General features: G+C 43.2%; 1 protein-coding gene across 3 annotated transcripts in view; it reads left to right on the top strand.

The window, feature by feature from the left end:
• The window catches only part of CHST11 (carbohydrate sulfotransferase 11), a 308,589-nt gene that overhangs the window by 126,864 nt on the left and 156,576 nt on the right, over nt 1–25,149 (top strand). For 2 of the 3 annotated variants that reach the window (XM_027870845.1, XM_027870838.1), the window contains exon 2: nt 5,009–5,094. In XM_027870845.1, coding sequence (XP_027726646.1) covers nt 5,009–5,094 — 86 coding nt within the window. Of the gene's footprint in view, nt 1–5,008; nt 5,095–16,335; nt 16,449–25,149 lie in introns of those variants that run through there. The other variant, XM_027870852.1, reaches the window with a different exon arrangement.

The raw sequence follows: 25,149 nt of genomic DNA, 5'->3' as shown, positions 1-25,149 counted from the left end.
GTTTTCAAGGAACTTCGCTTCTCATGGAGGAAGACGACGCATAAAAGGATGGAGGGAGAAGTTACTAGTAATGGAAGAACAGCCAGCCCGAGCCCTTCCCTGAAATGGAGGCCAAAGAAGGAACTCATGTGTGGTAGAAGAGAGCTGGAAGGGCAAAGAGATGTGCCAGAGGGAGAAGGCTAGTGAGACATGATGGTGAAGTCTAAAGAGGGGGCAGTGAAGCCGAGGGCTCATTGTCATTGTCAATGAGCTCATTGTCATTCAGAAATTCAGAAAAAGTGGGTAACTTGAGATAACATTCTAGGGTGGGCAGGGTGACTCCTAGTTCAATGGAAAGCATTCAATATTGTGGAACACCAGGTTGGATATAGAATCAGGAGTCCTAGGTTTGAATCCCAACTCTGACACCGACTTCCTTTGTAAAGGTGACTAGAAACAGATATGTGGGGCCGTGTGGGATATGGAAAGACCTCTGGTTTTGGAGTCAGAAGACTTGGATTCAAATCCTACCTCTGACATTTACTAGCTGTGTGACCCTGCTGTCTGTGCCCCAGACAGCTCTCTAAGACTGACTATGTGTTGCAGAGTAGGAACTAAAGATTGGCATCGGTAGATGGAGTGTACTTACTAAGAATTCCCTGTGTCAGTGAAACCACAGTTCTACTTTAAAAACAAAATCCAGGTTCTGTGTTAGATGGAGGAGATGCTGAGGCAAAAATCAAGTACCTGCCCTCAAGGAGCTTATAGTTTCTTAGGGAATCTTTGTAGGTTGCTGGTTTCTGACCTACTCAGTGCTTGGTTTTCTGTATCTGAGGTGCTAAAAATGAAGATCAGATCAATCAGCAAACATTTTAAAGGATGACTTCTGTGCCAGGCACTGTGCTGGGCATTGAGGAGATAAAGTAAAAAAGCAAAAAGCAGTTGCTTCCCTCAAGGAGCTTACATTCTGCTGAGGGAGACAACACGTATGTATGAGATGCATACACAGCAGATGGGAGGTAGGCTTGGAGGGGCAGGCACCAACAGATAAGGGGGCTGGGAATGGCCTTCTGCAGAGGGTAATGCTTGGACTGAGTCTGGAAAGAAGCCAGAGATTCTAAGAGACAGAGGAGAGGAGGGGAAGCATCCCCAGAGAGAAGAAACTGATTGGGGAGGGGACCTCAAACCAAAGTGAGTGCAGAAAGAGGAAGGAGGCTCCCATCACAGACCTCCCACAGGCAAGGTCTTTTAAATCCTTTTTTATTAGGAAAATAAACCAATTAAATAGCATTGCAGCTTGTAAAATCGAATTTAACAGATTCTGTGGATGAGTTTTCACACTAGCTGTTCCTCTCCCTGGGTGCTGACATAAGGGGGGTTGGTGTCTACTGGTGTTTGGTGGGTGAAACCTCATGTGACCTGAATATATTCTCCCATGTCATCTTACCTGGTATTTTATTCACTCCATAAGCATTTATTAAGTGCTTACTGTATGCCAGGTGCTAGAGATACAAATACAAAGAATGATACTATCCCTTTTCTCATGGATCTTGTATTCTAATGGATGAGGTGATAAGTATGTGTGTATATGTGTGTGTATCAGTAGGTACTGGATAAACATTAAAATAATAAATACAAATAAATAAAAGGTGATCAGGAAGGGAGAGCACTTGCAGCTGGGGAGGGGGATTAGGAAAGGCTGTAGAAGGTTGTTACTTGAGTTGTATCTTGAAGGAATAGAAGGATTATAAAAGGTGGAGGTGAGGAGAGAAGGCATTCCAGGCATGGGGAATGGCCAATGCAAAGGTGCAATGAGAGGGAATGGAATGTACTTTGCACAAAGAACAGAGAGAGAGTCAGTATTTTCCTTCCTTCCTTCCTCCCTCCCTTCTTTCCTCCCTCCTTTCCCTCCCTCCTTCCCTCTCTCCTTCCTTCCTTCCTCCCTCCCTCCCTTCCCTCCTTCCTTCCTTCCCTCCTCCCTCCCTCCTTCCTTCCTCCTTCCTTCTTCCTTCCCTCCTTTCTCCCTCCCTCCTTCTTTCCTTTCCTCCTTCCTGCCTCCCTCCCTCCTTTCTTCCTCCCTTCCTTCCTCCTTTCTCCCTCCCCTGGCCTTCCTCCTTCCTTCCCACCCTCCTTCCTTCCTTCCTTCCCTCCCTCCCCCTTTTCCCCTTCCCTCCTTCCCTTCTATTCTTCTACCCTCCTACCTTCCTTCCTTCCTTCCTTTCCAGTCTGGAAATGCAGGAATGGGCTCCTCATGGCCCCAACTCCACTCTCATTGGGATATGAGTTTTGGCATTCTCTGTTTCCAGTCTATGCTAGTTTGCCTCTCCATAGGTAACCTGGTGGCCCCCTCATTCCCAGGGGCTCACCACACCAATGCCAGACTTAGTGCCAACACTGGATTGGGTTAGCCCACTGCATCTCAGAGCTCCTGATCCACCAACCTCAGGCTCCCCCTCAGCTGGGACTACAGGCATGAGCTACCATGTCTGGTATTTCTCCAAAGAACAGCCATTGCATCCTTGTGTCCCATCCTAGAAACGGGAGGTGCTTACCTCATTTTTCATGGAAATGAAAAAGCAAAGCAATAAATTTAAAGGAGAGTAACAGTAGAATTATTCTTTTCCAGGGTGACTGTTGAGAAACAAAGAACTAGTGTTTTGAATCGTGGCTGTTCAGAACCTAATGACTTTTATATACTATGTTTGGCTAAAGCTTTCCTTTTCTCTCCTTCCCTGCTCTTATTTTTCAAATATAAATTAAAGAAGCTGATGGGGCTGGTTGATATGGAGGAATATATTTTGTACTGACCAGGCAAACTTTTGGAAGAAGTTTTGTAAGGAGTGTCAACCACCAAGTCCTAAACAAATGCTGGTGTTAAATTCCTTATCAATGTGAGCACCCCCTTCTGCCTATACCGACCATGACTCCTCTAAGCCATCTCATCTTATTTGGTTACATTCAGTAAGCATTCATTGAGTAGTGTGGGACAGTGGACTTGTAATCAGAAAGACCCAGGTTCAAATCCTACTTCAGACATTAGCTGGGTGACCCTAGGCAAGACACTTTAACCTCTCTATGCTTCAGTTTCCCCATCTGTAAAATGAAGGTATTGGACTCAGTGGCTTTTAAGGACCCTTCTAGTTCTAAATGTGTTCTTTTATTGACAAGGAGATAGTGTGGTACAGATGGAAAAGCAGGGGATTGAGAGGCAGAGGCAGTGGTCCAGGATTCAAGTCCTGACCCTACTCCTTAGTACTGGTATGGCTTTGAGCAAATTGTTTCACTTCTTTGGGTCTTACTTTCCTCTTCTGCCAAATGAAGGGATTGAACTCAGTGGCCTCTGGGGACCTTTCTAGCTCTAAATCCCTGATCTCAAATAGTACAGCAAGATAGGCAGGACAAGTGTTATTATCCCATTTTATAGATGATAAAATGAGCTCAGGAAAGGTAAAGTGCCTTCCTCTGTGTCAGAAGACAAGTTTGTGACTAGGAGGTTGAGACTAGGCCAGATGACTTCTACGTCAGCAGTAGAATCTGTATTCCAGCCCCAAATTGCTTGTGGCATCTTCTTTATGGTACCAAGAATAGTCATTTTTATCAACCACATCCACCAAGAATGTCATCTCTACTCATCAATCAGTCAACAAACATTTATTAAGCACATGTGTCAGTCACTAGGGATGCAGGGACAAAGATGAAACTTTGAGAAACTTACTGTCTACTAGAAGAGACAATGTGTGCATGATAAGTATATAAAATATATATACAAGGCAAAGGGAGAGGTGGGAGTGAGGCACTATCAGTTGGGAAGGGGAAAGGTTTCATGGAGAAGGTGGTGTTTGAGCTCCACTTTGGAGGTAAGGAGGGAAGGAAGGAGTTGTAGGCAAGAGGAAGAAAGAGTGTTGGGTGTGAGGAATAGCAAAAAGGTTAACTTGATTTGATCATAAAGTAATATATCATCATCATTATAAAGATAGTTAACATTTATATTGTACCTACTATGTGCCAAGCACTGTCTAAATGCTTTACAAATATTTTCTCCTTTTACCCTCACAACAACCATGGGGAGGGGTAGGTGCTATTCTTATTTCCATTTTACAAATGAGGAAACTGAGGCAAACTGGGTTAAGTGACTTGCCCAGAGTCACACAGCTAGTAAATGTCTGAGGTGGAATTTGAAGTCATCTTCCTGACTCTGGGCTCGACATTCTAGCTGCCTAGTGAATGAATGAATGAAAAAGAATTTATTAAATGCTTACTCTGTGCCTGACCTTGGGGATAGAAATACAAACAAGCAGGACATTGAAGAGGGGCAATGTCTAAAAAGCCTGGAAAGATAAGTTGGAGCTTTAAATAACAGTCCAGTGTGTGTTTGATTTTGGAGGTACTAGGGAGCCATTGGAGTTTATTGAGCGAAGGAGTGATGTGCTTATATCTGTGCTATCCCCATATCCTTTTTGTCTTAACAAAAAATGAAGCAAAAGTCAAGCAGATGAGTGACTTGGGTAGCATTTGATGCTGTCACTGTCTTTCAATGATACTATTCTAGCATGTCCTGGATCACTAATTATATTAGTGGCTAATTAATAGGGGGGAAGACTTTGGCAGCTTCTGTGGCCTTGAAGAACAATGCAGCTGGAGCTTTTAGCAGAGGGAAAGTCTGGGTGGCAGGCCTTTATCTGTTTCTTCCCTCCTTCCTTCCCTTCTGTCCTCCTCCCCACCCAGGAGCCATCTCCAGTTGTCCCAATGTATATCTGGCCACTGGACCCCGATGGCTCTGGAGGAGACAGTGAGGCTGGTGACTTTGCACAGCCAGCCCTCCCTCCCTCATTTAAATCCAATTCACTTGCAAGTCATGGCATCACCTTCATGACAACATGGTCCTCTTCGAGAACAAAGGACAAACAACTTCCCACCCTCCCTCTCTCTTGCTCTCACTGCCTAATCCTCTTTCTTTTCTGTTTTAATTTTAAAAAATGTATTCTGTGTTCTTCATTGCTAATGAGTCCCGTCTTCTCTCTTTTGTCAGTCATGCGGAGGAATCCCTTTGGAATGGACATCTGTTGTCGGAAGGGCTCCCGGAGCCCACTTCAGGAACTCTACAACCCAACTCAGGTAAGTGCTTTGGTATCACATCTTCAATCCCGTCTTTGCGCCTCCAACTTAGACACTTTTTTGCTGAAGGATTTGAAAGTGGCTTCCTGTTTGGATTCAAAATTTGCTTCGGCCAAGCACAAATTCTCCTCCTCCTTTGGTCTTATTTTACTATTATTCTGTTCTATTGAATGGATCTTTGTGGCCATAAATGAGAAAAGGAAATGTCTCAGAACTTGGTGGGTTATCTAGATTTGGAGTTCTACTTATGTGTCAGGTGAGGCCAGGTTTGGAGAAATCAGATCAAAGCTATAGTTGCTGTTCCAAGAGCTGCTGGAAAAACATAGCAATGGGAATTTGAGGATTGCATAGACTGATTCCAAGGGCCACTGGGAAAACATAGGAATGAGAATTTAGGGGTTGCCTAGACTGGTTCCAGGAGCCTCTGGGAATATATAACAATGTGAATTTGGGGGTTGCATAGACTGGTTTTAAGGGCCACTGGGAGAATATAGCAGTGGGAATTTGAGGATTACACAGACTGGTTCCAAGGGCCACTGGAAAAGCTTAACAATGGGAATTTGGGGGTTGAATAGACTGAGTCCATCATTTGGGCTTGCTTCTCTAGGGTTTTTGTGGGGAGCACTACCTCCATCAGAGGGCTAAAGGAAGAATTTCAGGTGGACAAGTTCTTTATATCTGATTCTAAAATCTAACAAGTACCCATTGAGTTATACCTCACTCAGCACATTTGGCAATGCTCAATTATTTGCGTGTTGGGGCTTTTTGTTAAGTGACTATCCTAATAAATCTGCCTCAATGTAGCTTTAACAAGGCAGTAAACGTTTCCAGTGCCTGTTGACTTATGAAAAGAGTTACTCTTTGGGATGAATAAATTCCAGCCCACTCCGTGCCCCTAAGCAGAGGGAGTGAGAACAATTTTAGGGGGCCCTAGAGTCATGATGATTAACCCTAAAGATGCCTAGCCATCTCTTGTGGTCAATTTGGATTCTGTCTTTCCCACTCCTTTTCACTTTGCTAGAATATATATTAGCACTGGATGCACCATCACCAAACAGAAAATCAAAGAAAGAGTCTGAGAAACAACAACTAGGGCTTGAGTGAAAATGAATAAAACCCTTGAAAGTGATGAAGGAAAGTTGAAAGTTTAGCCACTTGGTTATTGCCAGCCCTAAAGTCCCTTGATATCTGACTTTCCCCTGTCATCCAGAAATGAAGGACTGTACACAGGCATCATAGCTACTCAATCCTATAACCCTTTCCTAGAACCACTATGCCAGACCTGTAGTGGGCAGGCTGTGTTTGGGGGGTGGGGGTGGGAAGGGGGTGGACCCAAACACCCAAATAATCACTTCTCTGTCTTTTTTTCTGTTACTCCTTTCTGTTTTATATATTTTGCTGGGACTGGGTCTACACAACACTTAGCAGTTTTCTTATTCAGTATAGATACCTGAATAAAGTAGGGAATTTAGGACCCTTTCCTTCCTTGCTCTATCTCGCCTCCATTTACTTTGGGGCTTAAGCTGTCTAGTTTGATTTTTTTTTTCACTTGATCAAATGAAAGATATGCTTCAAAATCCATTTCAAATGAGAAAAGAAATAGCTGACGTTTATATAAAGTTTACAAAGTACTTGTTATATATGATCTTATTTGATCCTCATGATTGCACAATAGGTACCATAAGGCGTTTCTCTCCCTGTTTTATAAGTGAGGAAATGGAATCTTAAATGATTTACTCATCGTCTCATAGGCAGGATTTGAACCTTGACTCCAGGGTTTAAACTAGTGTGTTTGACTCAGGATCTAACACTTTCGCACTATTCCCTTTGGGGTTGGAGTTGTCTGCTTTGATTTTCCCCTTGCTGAAATTAGCCAGATACTTGAAAACTCACTTTGAAGATGGAGATATCTGATTTGTCTTTCCACAATGAACAAATTCTCCCAGTAATTTAATCAAACAATCAACAGTCAATGTGTTAAGCCTTTAGATAGTGCCAGGCACTGGGGATGCGAAGATCAAACTACATCGTACTCTCAAGAACATTACGTTCCAGTTGGGGAGATAAGTACATATAATACCCCAAGCCTGGGACATAGCAAACCAGGGAAGTTTTTCTTCAGGCCCAGTTTGGTGCATGAACTATTTGGTGGTGGAGAATGAGAGGCAGGGCCCTTTATTCAGTTTTCCCTTTGGACACAAGTTGGGTGCAGAAGAACTTCCTAGGAGCAGTTTTGTTCGAGGGTGGCATCAAGGGAAGCATGGGATGATTTGCAGATGTTAACCATTTCTGTCCATCCGTTGACATCTTCTGTTCTCAGATCATTTTGTTCTTCCAAATAAAACTATTGATCTGCTCCCACTTCTCTGACTGGGTTTTTATGGAGAACACACAGCCAAGCAATTTCGTGACTGGAGTCAGGTATTCAGAATATGATGAAAAATACAAATGAAGAAATAAATCTGATTGTACCCTCCCTTTATCCCTTTAAAAAATTGATGAGGAGGAAGTGATTTTATTTTATTCTTGTGGAGCCTTCTTTACTAGTAGTAATAGTACTGCTACTAACTACTACTAACATTGGAAGCAACAATGCCTTCAGTGCATTTGTCTACTATTCGCATAAAAGGAATGTGGAAAAATAGGCAGTTAGGCCAGTAACTTTGATGTTCTCACTTCCTTTTTTGGCATTAATAAGACCCACACCCTCCTCTCCTGTGTGGCTACTTGGGTATTTGCCTATTGCTTGGAGATAAATTCAGCTACCACCGGGTACTAGCTATTTACTAAGTCATCTACATGGAGACTCTTTGGTGGAGCTCTCTTTTTCCTCCCACGTGCTGATCTAGAGTTGTATTGTCTCCTGTTTTCAGGGCCTCCTAAGACTTTTTAAGCACATAGTCTATGCATATACTTAGAAGTGGATGAGACCTTAGAGGCCATTTTAGCCAAGCCCCCATTTTATAGATGAGGAAAGTGAAGCCCAGGGAAATCATAGGATCATAAATTACCAGCTGGAAGGACCCTTAGAAGTTATCTAGTCTGACTACTTCATCCTGCAGGCGAGGAAACTGAAGAGTATCAGTTGGTTTTCCGAGAGCATCTCAAGCTAAGAGTCTACTCAACACAGGGGCAAGTAGGTGGCACGTTGGATAGAGCACCGGGCTTGGAATCAGGAAGACTCATCTTCCTGAGTTCAAGTCCAGCCTTAGATGCTTATTAGCTGTGTGACCCTGGGCAAGTCACTTTACCCTGTTTGCCTCAGTTTCCTCATCTGTAAAATGAGCTGGAAATGGCAAACCATTCCAGTATCTCTGCCAAGAAAACCCCAAATGGGGTCATGGAGAATCAGACACAGCAGAAATTTCTAAAACAAGAATAAGAGTCCCCTCATGAGGGTAATATAGGACTATCACTTTGCTTCTTTGTGAGTATTCTGACCAGACTCAGCATCTCCCCCCCTCCCACTTTGCTTTTGTTTCCTTCTCAAGCCATGATTTTGATCTACTCCTCCGCCAGCCTGGCTGGCAAGCTGCTCTTTTTTTTGAAGAAATCGTGGCGAAGTTAATCTGGGCTGCTGCGGGGGGAGGGATGTGGTGTGGAATCAGGAGAAGAGAGGGAACCTGTTTCTCCTTCTGGTCTTCAGTTCCATATGACGAGGCCTTTCAAACTTAACACCCAAGGTGGCTCAGTCATATTCTGTCAGCTGTGTTTCCCTGCCAGCCAAGCCACTGAAAATGTAAAAATGGACAGCCTATCAGGAAGGGTGTGATCCTAAGTACGAAACTCCCCCTTGTTGTTCAGAAATCATTTTGTTCCTGGTAATGCAATTTTCTCTTGGTCTTCTCTTTGCATTTACCTTAAAAGCCGGCCCAGGTTCAAATCCAACCCCTGGCACTTATTCATGTCACCTTGCATAAATCACTTCCACTCCCTCTTGACCCCAGTTTCCTCATCTAGAAAGTGAAAGGGTCAAAGATCCCGTCTAGCTCTAAATCTACAATCCTAGGGCAAATAAAGAGAAAAATGTCTTTTAGCAGAAGGGAAGCAGTGTTGACTTGAAAGTCAGGAATGTATAGCATAGGAAGATGAGTAAAGCAATGTCTCAGGAGAGAATTCCACGTCAATGGATGAACAAGGACCAGAAGCCCCTTCTGGAAATGTGTTACAGTCTTCTTTTATATCCTCAATTTTCTTATTTTAGTTCAAGCCCCTACTGTTCAAGGGGAAAAAAAGAAAGTTGGCGAAAATGATATTTGTATCGGGTATTCTTGGGAAAAAAATACCACCACTGGGCATCTTGTAATTTTCCCCATTCTGTGCCGTCTCCCAAGTCTAAATATAAAACCTAATTGCTGATCGGATCCACCAACAAGAAGTTACTGACAGTTCAGTAGTTGCTGACTGCATATTTGAGGGCTGAGTGTATCTGTGGGCAGTCCTGCCTCTGACCAGACTCAGCTGGCAAAGCAGAGCTGAGCTGCTAGCAATTAATCCGATATAATTACCCCATGTGCTAGACAGGCAAAAACTGCTCGTTCCTTCTCCTTGGTCCCCTGTGATTCTCTCTTTGGGGGATAGTTTATAGGACTAGAGGAGCTCGATTTAGACCATCTGGTCCAACCCTCTCTTTTTACAGGTGTGGAAACTAAGGCCCACAGAGGTGACAGGATCACATATTGAGAGGTAGAAGATACCTCAAAGGCCTTTGAGTCTAACCCCATCATTTTACAGATGAGGGAACCGAGGACCAGAGAAGTCCAGTGACTTGTTGAAGATGGGTACAGGAGATAAAGTACTGAATTGGGTATTGGAGAACCTGCATTTCAAATCCTCATTCTGTCATTTCTTGTGTGAATGCGGGCAAGTCCCTGTACTTCTCTAGGCTTCAGTTTCCTCATCGGTCAAATGGGACAGAAGGTCACCTGCATAATCTCTGGTCCCTTCCAGCCTTTTGTCTGTGACCCTGTGATAACAGAGTCAGTAGCTGAGCTAGGATTCAATTCCCAGTTTCCCACTTTCTCTTGCTGGCCTGTTTCCTTTCTATCACACAACCTTTAATTGCTTGATGGTTTAATTCATCACTGCTCTGGTCCAGGGAGGATAGAGAAGTCCTTTTCCACCCAATGCCCCACCCCCATTGATACCAGTCCAAAAAGAGGAGATTTAACCTAAGGCCCCTAAGGTTCTGTTATGGTAGAAGAGAATTTGGCCATCTTTGGCCCCAGACTGTTTTCCCAGAAATGCATGTCATTAGTCATAAGAATGCCACTGAAGACAGTGGGGAGGGCTCAGCATGAACTCATCCCCACTACTAGGAAAATGTCTCCATGCATATTTTTACTGATGGGTCATCATCCTCATCTTCATATAGCCCATTAAAAATATTGAGATGAATTCAATGTAATATTTTAAAAATCCATTTTTCTTATCTTCCTCATTAGGGGTTTATAGGTATAAAATCAATATTAATTAATTAATCAACATTTGTTAAGTGCCTACTATGTGCCAGGCACTGTGCTAAGCATTGGGGACACAAAATGAGGCAAAAGACAGTCCCTGCTCTCAAAGAGCTTACAGTCTAATGACTCAGGATAACATCATTGTTGGGGACTGACAGGTGCTTGGGCATACTGGAAATCATGTTGGTTCTAGAGTTGGGGTGGGGGGCATGGATTCAATTCTCCCTCTGATGCTTACTGCCTGTATAGACTTGGGCAAGTCACCTAATCTCGTCAGGTTTCAGTTTCCTCAGCTGTAAAAATGACAAAGTTGGATTAGATGACCTCCAGAGTCCCTTCCTGCTCTAGAGGTGATGTTTCTGTGATTGGATGGTTCTACTAATTATTATTTTCCTTCATAGGCAGTGTTCTAGCCAATTAGCTTCTTTGCTGTCCGCCATACTTGGCTCTTCATTTCCACGTTCTGTGTCTTTGCACAGGTGGTCCCTGTGTACCTGGACTGAACGTGCTACCACCATCTCTTGTCATGCCTAGCTTCCTTCAAAGCTACCTCATACTGGAAGCCTTCCCTGATCCCCTTAGTTGGTAGTGTTCACTCTCTCCAGATTATCTGCATAATCCCCAGTTTCTGGATATGTGTAAATGCTGCATCCCCCAACAGAATGTCAGCCATTTCCCGTTTTCTCTTCTGTTTTTATATCCTCAGCATCTGACATAACAAGTACTTGATAAATGTTTGTTGGATTGAACAAAGTCAAGGATACCACGTTTTTAAAAAATGCATTTTTTAATTTTCTGTTTATTACATTCAATTCCAAATGTTTCCTTCTCCCTCCTCCTACCTCTCCCAGAGCACTCTCTTATTAAAAAGACCATATTTTAAGAACCATGTTTTCAAGCTAGATGGTAACTGGAGGAATGTTTTGCCAGGACTTGAAGTCATGTCATTTGAGGACCAGTTGAAAGAGCTGAGTGAGTTAATCTAGAAGAGTGGTGATTTATTTGTGTGATGCGGGGCGGGATGGGGGAAGAGATATCCAGTGAATTAGACCAGTTTTTCCTTGACGTCAAAAGATAGAACAAGGGGTAGTGGGTGGAAGTGACAGGGGGACATATTTAGGCTCAATACCAGTAAAAACTTCCTAATAATCAGGACTGCTTAGTGAAATAGTGACGTAAGGAATCGACTTTACAGTTGCCTTGGGTGGAATATGTCTGTCACTGGGAACCTTCAAAGATTCCTTGTTGAGGACAATATGGGGGACTCTCCTTATTCAGCTTGGTGGGGATGGTATACTAAAATACCTTTGAGGTCCCTTCCAATTATAAACTGTGCTTCCTCTTGTATCCCAGAAGGAATATGTTTTAAAATTTTGGTGATTTCATTCCTGTAAGGAATTCCCAGGATAGAAGCTCCATCCACTAGTACAAATTAACAACTCATTTGCAACTTACAGTCATAGAGAAATGCCTGAGAGAGCAATGAGAGGTTAAATGCTTTGCCTAACATCCCACAGCCAGTACATGTCATATTTGAACCAGGTCTTCCTGTCTCCAAAACCAGTCTTCTATCCACCGCTCCATGCCTCCTCTCTCACCTGGCAAATACTCCTTTAGGAATAAGAATTAAGGAGGAAAAAGCATCCTCTTCTCCCACGTGTGATGTGTGAACAGTGACTAGTATCAGCCCCACATGTCAACCTTTAGAAGGAAGTAAGGTGTGTGTCAAAAAAGCAGCCGTGCCTATTCTGGTCAATTAATAAACGAGTCCATCTAATTATCCTGCAGCAGGATAGCAGCTGTCTACCAGCCAAATAGGAATTAATTGATTTACTTGTAGACTGAATCCTTATGCAAAGACATTAGTTACTGAGAGGATGGTAAAAGCAGCTGGCTGGCAAACACAAAAATATTGCATTAACCTCGCCATGCATACAGTGCTAGGGAGAACCCTCTATTATTAATCACAAATTACAAAAGATGATCATGGCCCATCCAGATGCAGGGGAAGGATGCGGTTACTCCACCCCACTCACATGCACATCATCCATGCTCGGACTTTTCCTGGAAGCTGTCCCAGGTTTTTAGTGAAAATGCTCATCAAACCAGAGCTAGCAGTGACTTCATGGAGGGCTTGCTTCTTGGTGTAACGATGCCAGCAACTGGTGGTGCTTGGGGACAGGCAAGGCAGGGAGAGGAGTTAGAAAGGCCCAGGGAGGCAGCTCAGGTAATCCTTGGGGGAAGGCTACTTCCAGACCTTGTGAATGTCCCTAAGGAGGGCAACTGAGATGAAAAAGGGTGTGGAGTTCCTGTCATGAGAGGGCCAACTGGAAAAAAAAAATTCAGTTGGAGAAGAGAAGGGGGCACTCTTCCGAAGCTAGCCCCACCTCAAATTATACTCAAAGGATGAGTCCCCTGGGAAACTACTACCCCAGGTTGAAGGTACTTATGTGGGTCTTCTATCCTAAACTATAGCTTATCACAAACCCCCACTATGATTTCTCTTGCATCCCAAAAGGAACATAGTTTAAAATTTTGGTGATTTCATTCATTTCATTCATGGAAACACCATTCGGTAACACAGATCAACAACTCATCTGCATCTTAGAGAATTGCCTTTGGGTCATTAACGGATTAAGTGTGTTGCCTGGGGGTTAAGTAAACCCCAATGGATTCATTTTCACTATTCAGCTGGAGGACACCATTAGCTCAAAACACAGGCATTTGTTGAAATAGAATAGTAATAGAATTTCTTTCCTGGGACAACCCTTCAAATACAGGAAGGCATCCCTTTGGTCCCCCAGCTCTAGGGCACCTTTCCTTTTCTGTGTCTCTTTAAATAGCTCTTCCTTTCCTTCCTCATCAGAATCATTTGCTCCACCACTTTAATGTTCCTGATCCATCATCCCTAACCTAGAACTTGTCTGAAGACATTCCTTCCTCCCTGGCTACGTGAGTTGTGGAAATTTTGTAGCTGGGCCCTTAGCCAGTCTTATCTCCAGCCAGTGGAGCTGTAACTAGGGTGGGGCAACAGACACTTTGCCCCCAACCCCAACACCACATTTAGAGCTCTTAAAAATTTAATGAATACATTCCTTCAGCCTCACAGAAGCCACTAAACTAACTCCCCTCTCACTCAATTCCTTATTCTTTGTATGACTTTCATATCATGAATTACAAAGTTGATTTGAAGATAAGAAGTTTGTCCGGAGGGAAAGATGGCTGGCTGTGGGTTGGGGCAGCCCAAAATGCAACAGTTCATTTATTAAGAAAATGAGAGGAGTGTCTTTAAAAATCAGTTCAGTGGAACCGAAGCTATCAGCTAAAACTTTTATTAAAACATTAAAAAAAGATTCTCCTACGTCCAGAGGGAAAATGTCGACTTCTGTTTAAGAGAGAGCACGTGCGCTCTATCACTGTGGGACACTGGGCACAGGCTCATAAAGGGAATTGTTGTGCCCTCTTAGTTTAGCGTGCTTTCCCTTGTTTTATCCCCTCCAACAAGTAAGGTTTCTGTGGCAGGTGTGCGATGCTGGGGAGGAAGTAGCCGGCCTCCGCTGAGCATGGTTCCCAAGGGAAGCCAACTGGAAGCCATCACCTCCTCTCACAGCTGCAGAAGACACGTGCCTTTGGGCAGAACTTGAATGAGGAATTGAAGGCAATTCTGTGGCTATTGGGAGCTGCCAGGGGCTCAATTCTCCCATGCCCTGTGCCCTGCCTCTTTTAACGAGGACCTGCAAGGGAGAGATGACTGATTCTTTCTTTCGTGGTGAATCAACTGTTGTTCAGCCAGGTCATCCGGATACTTGTCAGGGAACTGTCCTGAGTTCAGGGGGTGAGGGAAAAGGCGGCGGGGTGGAGGGGGAGAGATAACATCCTGGTTCTTCTAGACCATGGTTCTTTCAGACTGAGCTCCTGCCATCCCATTGCCTTCCCTCCATTAAGAGATGTTGGGGAGTTCAATGTTTCTGCTGAAATACCTCTTGTTTTCTTTCTGGGTTTTAGAAAGTATGAGACAGACCAGAAATAATTCTGGAAGCCCTTGCCCAGGACAAATTGTAAGGTCATAGATTTAGAGCTAGAAGTGGCATCAGAGACCGTTGAATCTAACACACTCATTTTACAAATGAGGAAACTGGTCCCGGGGGAGGAGGGCGGCAGTTTGCTCAGAGTCACACAGGGTCAGTGGCAGAGCCACACTTTCCATGTTGAAGGCAGCTTCTGTCTTCTGGTCTCAAATCGGATCTTCTTGGCTGAAAAGCCACCTTAAAAGCTAGCAGTAATCATCGTGGACTGGAGAACATGCTATCAATTATTAGCACAAGACTATTTCCCATTAGATTGTAAGCTCCTTGAGGGCAAGGTCTGTGTTTTGCCTTTTTTTGCATCCCTAGCACTTAGCACAGTGCCGAGCACATAGTAGGCACTTAATAAATGTCTATTGATTGATTATTGATTTCTCTCTTTCTTTGGTGATTCAGTCAGGACTCAGCCTTAACGGTACCATCTCTTTGCTTCTTGAAATTTCATTGAAGAGGCGGGATGTAGTTCCATGACTGGTTACTTGTTTTCATATCTGGTGACCAGAGTCAGCATGTTAGTAGATGGGTGAGCTGCCCAGGACCCAGATGCACAGAGCTAGCTTTAAGTTAATTTGCAAGCATCTAGCAAGATGACCTTATTTGGAGACTCCTTTTACTACCACTGAGGAATGCACCAGAGAGATTTCATAGCTTCCATTTGGGTTGATAGAATGTAGAGCTAGAAAGAATCTTATTGGAGTGTGGTCCTTTTTGTAGAGATTCAGGGTTCAAATAACTACTGGGCTGCTCCTCCCCAGCCCCAGGACTCTCATTGCTTTGTCACCCAGTAAATATTTCAGGGGACCATCGATTCAGAGTTGAGAGAGACCATAGAGATAGACTAGTGAGACCCCCTCATTTCGCAGATGAGGAACCTAAGGTCCAAAGAGGAGAAATTTCTTGCCCAACATCATGGAGTTATAAGTGGCAAAGATAGAATTCGAATCCAGGTCTTGTGACACTCATTCCCTGCCCTTTCTTCTGCACCATACTGTGCCTCTCCAGTGTTTGCTATTCAGCTTTTGTTAAATAGATTCAGAAAAAGAGAAGACACCATAGTGTAGTGGAAAGAGGAATGGATTTGGAGGCAAAGGACCTGAGTTCAAATCCTACTTATGACCTAGATGACCTTGGGCAACTCTCATGCCCTCTCCAGTTTCCTCATCTGTAAAATAAGGGGAGTAGGACTGAATGACCTTCTTATTCTAAATAACTATCCCTGTGTAGGTAGATATCAGGATAAAGCCTAGCATTTTTCTAGGTCTACATTAAATTACTGCTTTGAAATTTGGGGGTAGAAAAAGTAGAGAGGAAAGTGTAAGAGATTCTATCTTTTTAAAAACATAGCCTCTTTTTTCTATGTATAAGGTCATAGATTTAGAGATGGAAGGGACCTTAAAGACTATTAAGTCTTATCCCCTTACTTTACAAAAGGGAAAACTGAGGCAAATGGGCTAAGTGACTTGCCCAGGGTCACACAGCTGTCTGAGGCAGGATTTGAACTCAGGTTTTCCTGATTTCAAGCCCAGTGTTTTATAGGAAGTTTATTAACGCCTTTAAAAAATTATCATCACAGTTATTTCCGACACCCAGCCCTTTCATAACAAAGCCAAAAAAACGAAACAAAACCCAGCAAGTGAAACCAACCAGCACGGTGTTCCTATTTGACACATGCATGTGACAGTCTTTGCCTGTTGTGCTCATCTCTCTCCAGAATTGGTAGTTCTTTGGGACCAAGATTGGTCCTTACAATCACTTTGCATCTGACTTCATTCGAATGTCCTTTTGTTTACATCGCTGCCGTCACCAGGTATGTTGTTAGTCGGTCCTTCCCTAGCATCTCCCCGTGAAGGAATCAAACAGTCCCTCCGAGCAAATTAGCAAGTTGAGGCTGAGCTGCCTAACGATCGTCCTCACGTTGACAGCTCCCCCTCCTCCCTGCTGGGAGACTGCATCCTTCAGCTCACTGGACACGTGTCTGGGGATAGTCCAAAGATGCAGTTATCAATTCAATTAGACAACCAAAGATAAATGGTAAGTAAAGGCTTCTGGCAGGGATCATGGTGAGCTGTGGAGAGTGCACTGTGTGTTATTAGCGCAAGACTCCCTCCTCCCTCCCTTCCTCCTTGGTGATTCAGCTGGGACTCAGTACAATATTAGCTGTACCATCTCTGTTTCCTGGAACTTCATTGATAATACAAGTTGCATCTCCACGTCTGGGTACTTATTGTCATATCTGGGAACCAGGGTCAGGATATTAATAGATGAATGGGCTACCCAGGACCCGATGCGTAGGGCTAGCTTTCAGTTCGTTTGCAGGCATTAAATATTCATCTTGGGTCCGACTTAAGGAACAGAGGAGTCCAGCTCAGAGCCAGGGGGAGGCCCAGGTCTTTGGAGCACTAACTTCTTACTTAATGCAAAGTGAACAGAGGCCCCTGGGTGAAGGTGATTCATAGCATTAGCTGGTCCGACAATTGGTACTTTCTTTTTGTCACAGGGTGAATTGCCTGTGACATGGTGCTATAAAATAATAGCAGAGAGGGAACAATTCAAGTCCTTTATGAGAGTGGGGCAGACTTCCCCCCAAGCCCCTTCTCACAAAAAGCTTTTAACTTATAAAAGGCAGTGCTGTGGGCCCTTCGTCCTCTCTGCTTGTATGTGCTCGGCAGTGCACACAGTGCCTTTCGTAGAGTGGAATTAATGTGTGTATCTATTGTGTGTGTGTGTATAACAGATGGCGTATATGTGCGCCTCACCTATCATAATGAGTAAGAGAGAACATGCAGGTGAGTAAGATTGAACATCAGTGCTGTGGTAAATGGTGGGAGAGGAGAAGGGCTCCCACCCAGATGGCATCTCTTAATAATTAATTGGCTACCCCCTTTTAGGTAGAAAGAATTATAGAACCTCAGAAGTAATCTGAGAGCCCATCTAATTCAACCTCTACCTAAATATGAATCTTTTTTCCTATCTGAAAAAAAACCCCAAAGATCAAAGATCATCTTCCTTTCTTTCTCTTCGTTCCTTTTTTTCCTTTCTTCCTCCCTCCCTCCATCCCTTCTTTCTTCCTTCCTTCCTTTCTCTCTTTCTCACTTTCTCTTTCTTTCTTTTTCTTCCTTCCTTCCTTTCTTTCTTCCTTCCTTTCCTTCATTCCTTTCTCTCTTACTTTCTCTTTCTTCCTTCCTTCCTTTCCTCCTTCCTTCCTTCCTTCTTTCCTTCCTTCTTTATTTCCTTTCTTCCTTCCTTTCCTTCTTTCATTTCTCTCTCTTTCTCACTTTCTCTTTCTTCACACTTTCTCTTTCTTTCTTCTTTCCTTCCTTTCTTCCTTTCTTTCTTCTTTCCTTCCTTTCCTCCTTCCTTTCTTCCTTCCTTTCTTCCCAGTTGAAATTAAGCGACTTGCTCAGGGTTACATAGCTAGTGTCTGAGGCTAGTAAGTATTTGAACTTGGGTCCTACGCCCTATCCGCTGCACCACCAGCTGCCCCAAGATTCACTTTCAAATACCGGTGTGGTGCGGACAGACTGGCCTCCATGTTGTTTCTCACACAAAGTAGTCTACGTCCCACTTTCATATCTTTGCCCTCACGTTCCCCGTATCTGGAATGTACTTTCTCCTCACTTTCTTCTCTCAGAATTCCAGGTTTCCTTCAAGTATCAGACCAAGTGCTATCTTCCATGTGATGTCTTTCCTGACTCCCTCCCAAAAAACTTTGAGTGCCTTCCCCCCTCGCCTGCCAGCCTGCATCGGTAGAATTTCCTCAGGAGTTCTCTATACCATTGAGATCATAGGTCTGGTGCCTAGAGGGATCCCTTAGGATCCCCAGCACAGAAAATGCTTAATTAATTAATTAATTAATGATTGTTGATTGAGTGTTTGTGGAATCATAGAATTTAGAAGTTGACGTGACTTCTGAAGCCATTTAGTCCAACCATCTCATTTTACAGATGAGGAAACTGAGGCCCAAGACTGAAGGGATTTGCTCAAGGTCACAGGTAGTATGTCACTGTTAGGATATCAGGGAGAATACACACACACCCATTCACACATATGTATATATATATACATGTATATCTATATAGTGTTTTTGAAATACAAGCTGATGACAGGTACTTCCTGCCCACCTCCCACCCCTGTTTTAAAATCTAAGGCTCTCAAAGGCGGAAATATTTTCCCACATTGCCTGGCACACAGTTCTATCCAATTAATATCACTAACTCACTGGATAGTTTTAACTGTTTGGGAGCAGAGACCCTGTATGTCTATATTTTTAAACCTTTGTGTCTCCCAAGCTAAATAGACCCCCAACAAATGGTCGGGTTTTTTTCCCCATCCAGTTTCTCTTATTGGAATCTGTTTTTGTTTTTTAGGTAAGAAAAGGAAGAGGGTTGGCCATAGAATGAGCGTGAGAGATAATGGGTAGGAAGCCTGGGGCCTGCACAGGTCCCCATGGAAGGATAAGTGATAGAGAATGAGAGTTCAGATCATGGTTCTACCCAAGTGATCTTGGGTAAGTCACTTAATCCCCGTGAGCTTCAATTTTCTCATCTGTAAAATGAGGGCATTCTAGATGGCCTCTGAGTTGTTGGTGTGTGTTGAGCAGACTGCCTAGGTGGGATGGATGGGAGGACACAGGCCAGGGTTGCATAGGAGAAAGACACCTGCAGTAAAATGTGTGAAGTCTGTATAGAGGAAAAGCATGGACAGAAATCACTCAGGATAAGAAGGTGTAGAAGGGGATACAGTCTGGAGCCATGGTGCCGAACCCAAATATAAACCAGGCCTCTAATGTGTACATAAGGATCCCCATGGGCCACATTTTTGTTGTTGTTCAATTGTTTCAGTCATATCTGATTCTTCATGACCCCATTGGGGGTTTTCTTGGCAGAAATACTGGAGTGGTTTGCCATTTTCTTCTCCAGCTCATTTTACAGATGAGGAAACTGGGACAGACAGGGTTAAGTGACTTGCCCAGGGTCACTCAGCTAGTAAATGTCTTTGGCCAGATTTGAACTCAGGGAGATGAGTCTTCCTGACTCCAGGCCTGGCGCTCTATCCACTGCAGCGCCACCTTGCTTGCCCTTGTGGGCCTTAGAAAACCAGATATTGACATTATCTATGTTTCGTTGTATTTTTTAAAATTTTATTATATATTTCCCAATTGCATTTTAATCTGTTTTGAGTTCAGCCTCTCCATGTTTGATACCTCTAATCTGGGGAACTGGAAGAAAGCCCCCTTTGATGAGATCATGGAACCAAGGTCTTAAGAGATTTGAAATTGTTTCTAATTTAGGCCATAAGTTCTGGGTGAACAGAGCTCCTCTTTTTGTTTGTTTGTTTGTTTTTTTGGTCAGACAATTAGGGTCAAGTGATGCTCAGGGTCACCCAGCTAGTAAGTGTCAAGTGTCTAGTCTGAGACCAGATTTGAACTCAGGTTCTCCTGACTCCAGGGCTGGTGCTGTATCTACTGTGCCACCTAGCTGCCCCCCAGAGCTCTTAAGAGAGGTAATTGCTGATTCATAGAGGGTAATCAAGAGGCAGTGCTGGGCAGAGTCCAATTAATCAATTGGTATTGATTTTGTATCTACTTAAATGGACTGTTAATGTGGTGGGTACTTAGTGTTCAAGGGAGATGCTCAGGGACATGACTAGAGGAAGGGATGAGAGGGGCAGCTACACCAAACACACACAACTTGGAGGAGGGAACCTTGGTCCCACCTGAGTCTCCTCCTCAAACCAACATGGCGGGCAGTGGTAGAGATAGGAGCAGAAAGCTAATGTGGGTGTCCAATAATGCTTTGTACGTTTGCTGTATGTTCATTTTCTCTGGAGATCAATGTAACTCTTGAACTGTGTCTCTGGCATTTTTACTCTTTCTACTTGACTAATCAACCTTTTCTCATTTCATGCTGTTAACATTGTTATCAGTTATGCAAGTAATAGTTTTTTTAAATCGCATGTGAAACTTTGAATAATATTAGTTTATACGATCATAGATCAGAATGGTAGGGAGCTCAGATGCCATCTAGTTCAAACCCCGTCTCATTTTACAGCTGAGGAAACTGAGGCCCAAGGAGGATAGGTGACTCAACCAAGGTCACGTAGGTAGTAGGCATCAGAAAAGAGATTTGAGGCCCGGTTACCTAACACTAGAGCCAATTCTTCTTCTCTATCATAGAGTTAAAAAAATTTAAGTATATATCAGTTTTAACAAGATAAGAAAACAAATACCTCATATTTACGTAATATTTTAAGGTTTTTGAATCGGTATCCTTACAATAATCCTATGAGTCAAATGATGTAGGCATTATTATACCCATTAGACAGATGAGGAAAATAATGCTTTAAAATTTTTTTCAAAAAAGCAAATTGAGTTGTACAAAGTCACACACTTAGTGTTAATTAAGATTTCAACCCAGATCTCTCTTGACTCTAAATCCAGTGCTGTTTCTACTATAATGTTATTCATTGAGCTCTTTTCATTTTCTGTATTTTTATAAGTTTTGTGGCTATTATTTTTGAAAAGTTTCCATTTGTTGTTAGTGTGTGTTATTCTGATTCTTCATTCTTCACTGTATCACTTCACGATCTTCTCATAAATCATTGCATTCTTCATTTTTAAAAATTTCTAGTTGTACCATAATATTCCATTGCAATTATTCCCATCATTTGCTCAGCCATTTCTTGATCATCAAACACATGGATTGTTTCCAATAGTTTTTTTTTAAATTATGAATCATGCTGCTAGGAATATTTTTGTCCAGACACATCATTTTTCCCCTTTTAGTAATATCCTTAAGTTAAGGTCCAAATGCTGGGATCATTGGGTCAGAGGGCATGAAAAGCTTTCTATTTTATATTTTTAATGGCATATGGCTTTCTAAAAAGATGGTACCTGTCCAGAGTTCTACTAACATTATAATAATGTGCCTGTTTCTCCACAGCCCCTCCAGCTCTGGATTTTATCTCTTTTAACCACCTTTGCCAATGTAATTAACACAATGTGGTATCTCACAGTTATTTTCATTTGCATTTCTCTGATGATCAGAGAGCTTGAACAATTTTCCAGGTGGTTATTGATAAATGTGAGCTTCTTTCAATAACTGCCTGTTTATAGCTTTTTGCATGTACAGCTGGTTTGGCTTTATGGGGAGAATGCTAATATGGAAGCCATTAATTTCCTCCACTCATGGCATCAACTCACTGGTCAATGGACAGAAATCACACTTTAAGAGTATCTAGTTATGTTCTGAAATGACAATGACCAACTTTAGTCATTATAGACCTTGAAGAGATATGAGAAGGTACTTTCCCTTCTGGGCAGCTACATGGTAGAGTGGATAGAGCACTGGGCTTGGAATCGGGAAGACTCATCTTCCTGAGCTCAAATCTGGCCTCAGACATGTACTAGCTGTGTGACCCTGGGCAAGTCACTTCACCCTGTTTGCCTGTTTCCTCATCTATAAAATTAGCTGGAGAAGGAAATGGCAAAGCACTCCAGTATCTCGGTCAAGAAAACCACAAATGGGGCCACAGAGTCAAACACAACGGAAATGACTAAGCAACATCAACTCTACCCACTACCGTTTTAGCAAAAGTGGGGAGCCATCGGGTATAGAGCACTGAATATAAATAATTTCAGATGTTTTCTGTATAGTCATTAATTTTGATGTGCGGTTTTTCCTTTTTTTATTCTTGGATGTAAGTGAACAAGTCAACCCAGCAGACAATTATTTAAGGGCCTCCTATAAACCAGGCCCTAGTCTAAATGCTGGAGATTCAAAGAAAGATACAAACAGTCCCTGCCCTCGTGGAGCCCACAATCTAATGGTGTAGTATAGCTATAATATTATCTAATAACATAAGGCAGAGGTTAACCCGGGATCTGTCATTTTGGTTCTTTTGATATTTTGATAACTGGATCTTAACATAATTGATTTCTTTTGTAATCCTATGTATTTTATTTTATGCCTCTAAACCCTCTACTCTGCAATGGGGTCTACAGGCTTCACCAGACTGCTCAAGGGGTCCAAGATACAAAAACAGCTAGGAACCCATGTTATACTGGGTGGCTCTCTCAAAGGGAAGGGAAGATTCAGAGGGATACATCGATGGTCTAAAAACCAAAATGTATCAGTACAGTTTTTTAAAAAAGAATATCCACAGGTAAACAAATGCATGTCCATGATCTAAGGACTTTGTCCTTCAAGTGCCCCCCTCTCTGAGGAAGCAGGAACATCAGACTGAAGGCCATTTTGGATTCTTATCTTTTTCCTGGGTCAATATCCACCTCCCCCCAAAAAAAACTAAACAACCTACCAACTAGGGGCTACTTGATTCTGTGCCTCTCCAAACTTAGCTAGAGCCCAGTTGCCCTTTTGTTCAGTGGTTTTTCTGTGATGTCTGACTCTTCATAACCCCATTTGGTGTCTTCTTGGCAAAGATACTGGAGTGGTTTGCCATTTCCTTCTCTGGCTCATTTTCTAGATGAGGAAACTGAGGCAAATAGGGTTGAATGACTTGCCCAGGGTCACCCAGCTAGTGTCTGAGGCCAGATTTGAACTCAGGGAGATGAGTCTTCCTGACTTCAGGCCTGACAGTCTGCCCACTGCACCGCCTATTTCTGTATTTGAATGTGAAGCCTTTTTAGACTGAGGGAGGCTGACAGCAGTTCTGGGGTAGTTGTGGAGGGCCCAGGGTGCCCTCTGAGCCACAGAGAGGGATTGGAGGAAGACTTTAGGGGATGGCAAGCCATCCAGCTGCTAAAAGGAGAATCGTCTTGCCCAGCCCCAGTACGAGTCACCCCAAGTTAGGGAGGGCTAGGTTTCTGTGGGTTTGGAATGTGCTCACTGTCTAAGGAGGACTCATTCTGTTACTTTTTTTTAGACATTTTCCTTTATGCAGGCCCTGCCTGAGCCTGGTGCCATCCTATAATTTACCTCTAGAGAGATTCTGATTGCAGGGAGTGTCCTGACTTCAAGAGGGCAGAGCCGACTATGTCCCACTGAGCCTGAAACCAAGATCTGTGCTGCCTTTGTGGCCCTCGATTCCTTCCTGAGCTCCTGGTGAATGGTCCCAGCTCTAAAAGAGAAGTGAGGAGGGCAGTTGGGGTATCTTCCAGCCCTACATGAGCTCAGCTTCTCCTACGAAATCCTGGGACTGGGAGGATGTTGAGACAAACAGTAGAACAGCAGGGCTCCCCGTGCTCTCGTCGTGTACCATTTGGTGCCTTGGGCAGCTGAACCAATTGCCTTGGATTTCCTATGCTTTTTTCATGAGTTCATTTCCTATTTTGTAATGGGAAGATATCTAAACTTGAAATATCAGGGAGACAGTAGTTTAGGGGAGAAGCCACTGCTTGTGGAGGCAGGAGATAGAGATAAAGACTAGACTTCTTATCTCACTGACACAGGGAACTTCCAGGTGAGGAAACTCCTTCTACCAGTGCAAATCAGCACCTCCATTCCAACTTATATAGTCTTAAAGCAAGGGGTCTTAGCCTTTTTTTTTCTTTTTTTACATCTTGGGCCCTTTTGGCACACTGGTGAGGACCCCTTTTCAGCAGAATGTTTTTAAATACATAAAAGAAAATACATAGAATTACAAAGGAAATCAATGATGCTGAAATATAGTTATCAGAATATATTTTTAAAATCTTAGATTCATGAATGCTAGGTTAAGAACGTTTGTTAAAGAATTGGCTAGAGTCTTGAGTGGTCAAATGACTTGCTTATGATCACAGAGCGTGTACATGTCAGAACTTGAACCCGGGTCTTCCTGATTTTGAGACTGGCTCTCTATCAACTATTCCCTGCTGCCTTTGTAGCTGGGGACCCTGGGTTCAAATCCTGCTTCCGATGGTTGTCCCCTCCATGATCTAGTTGGCTATTTTTGTCTCCTTGAAGGCAGGCATTGGGTATGTCCTTTTTAAATCTTCATACTCCCTGATCTGAGCACAGTGCCCAGCACATAGTAGGTGCTTGATAAGTATTTGCTGAGTTGAGTTGAATTGAACTGTTTCCATAGTAAACATTGAGGGCTGGACTGACTTGGATTCCTAAGCTAGTGTCAGATGTCCATTGCCTCATTAGTCAGTCAAGGACATTTATCTTTGGCTTTAACTTCAATCTCTTGGCCTTCAAAGGATAATTCCACTTAACTCAAATGGACCAAGTCCCTCTTCCTCATCAGCTGAGTGCCTCCTGGTCTCCTGCCAGCCCACCTTGGCGGAGGTCAGGGGTTCTCCAGGATTTTCCCCTTGGTCTTCAACTATAGAAGGAAAAGGAGACAGTGAAACAAATTGCTCCAGGGACATCTCCATATTCCCCCCCCCCCCCCCCCGATCTTCAGCCCTGTCTGTTGCTGGTAAACCTCCACCTCCACCCCCGCTCTCCAACTCTAGTCCTTGAAGGAGAGTTTCACACTTTCCAGCTTAGAGAAGATCATATGTTCATATAGATTGAGAGCTAAATGGTACCTTTGAAGTTATCCAATTCAGTCCCTTCATTTTA

Source organism: Vombatus ursinus, unplaced genomic scaffold (assembly GCF_900497805.2).
Source record: "Vombatus ursinus unplaced genomic scaffold, bare-nosed wombat genome assembly UNPS02003292.1, whole genome shotgun sequence".
Lineage (NCBI taxonomy): Eukaryota > Metazoa > Chordata > Mammalia > Diprotodontia > Vombatidae > Vombatus > Vombatus ursinus.
Note: the sequence above shows the minus strand (reverse complement) of the source record. Positions and strands in the feature narration are given on the sequence as shown.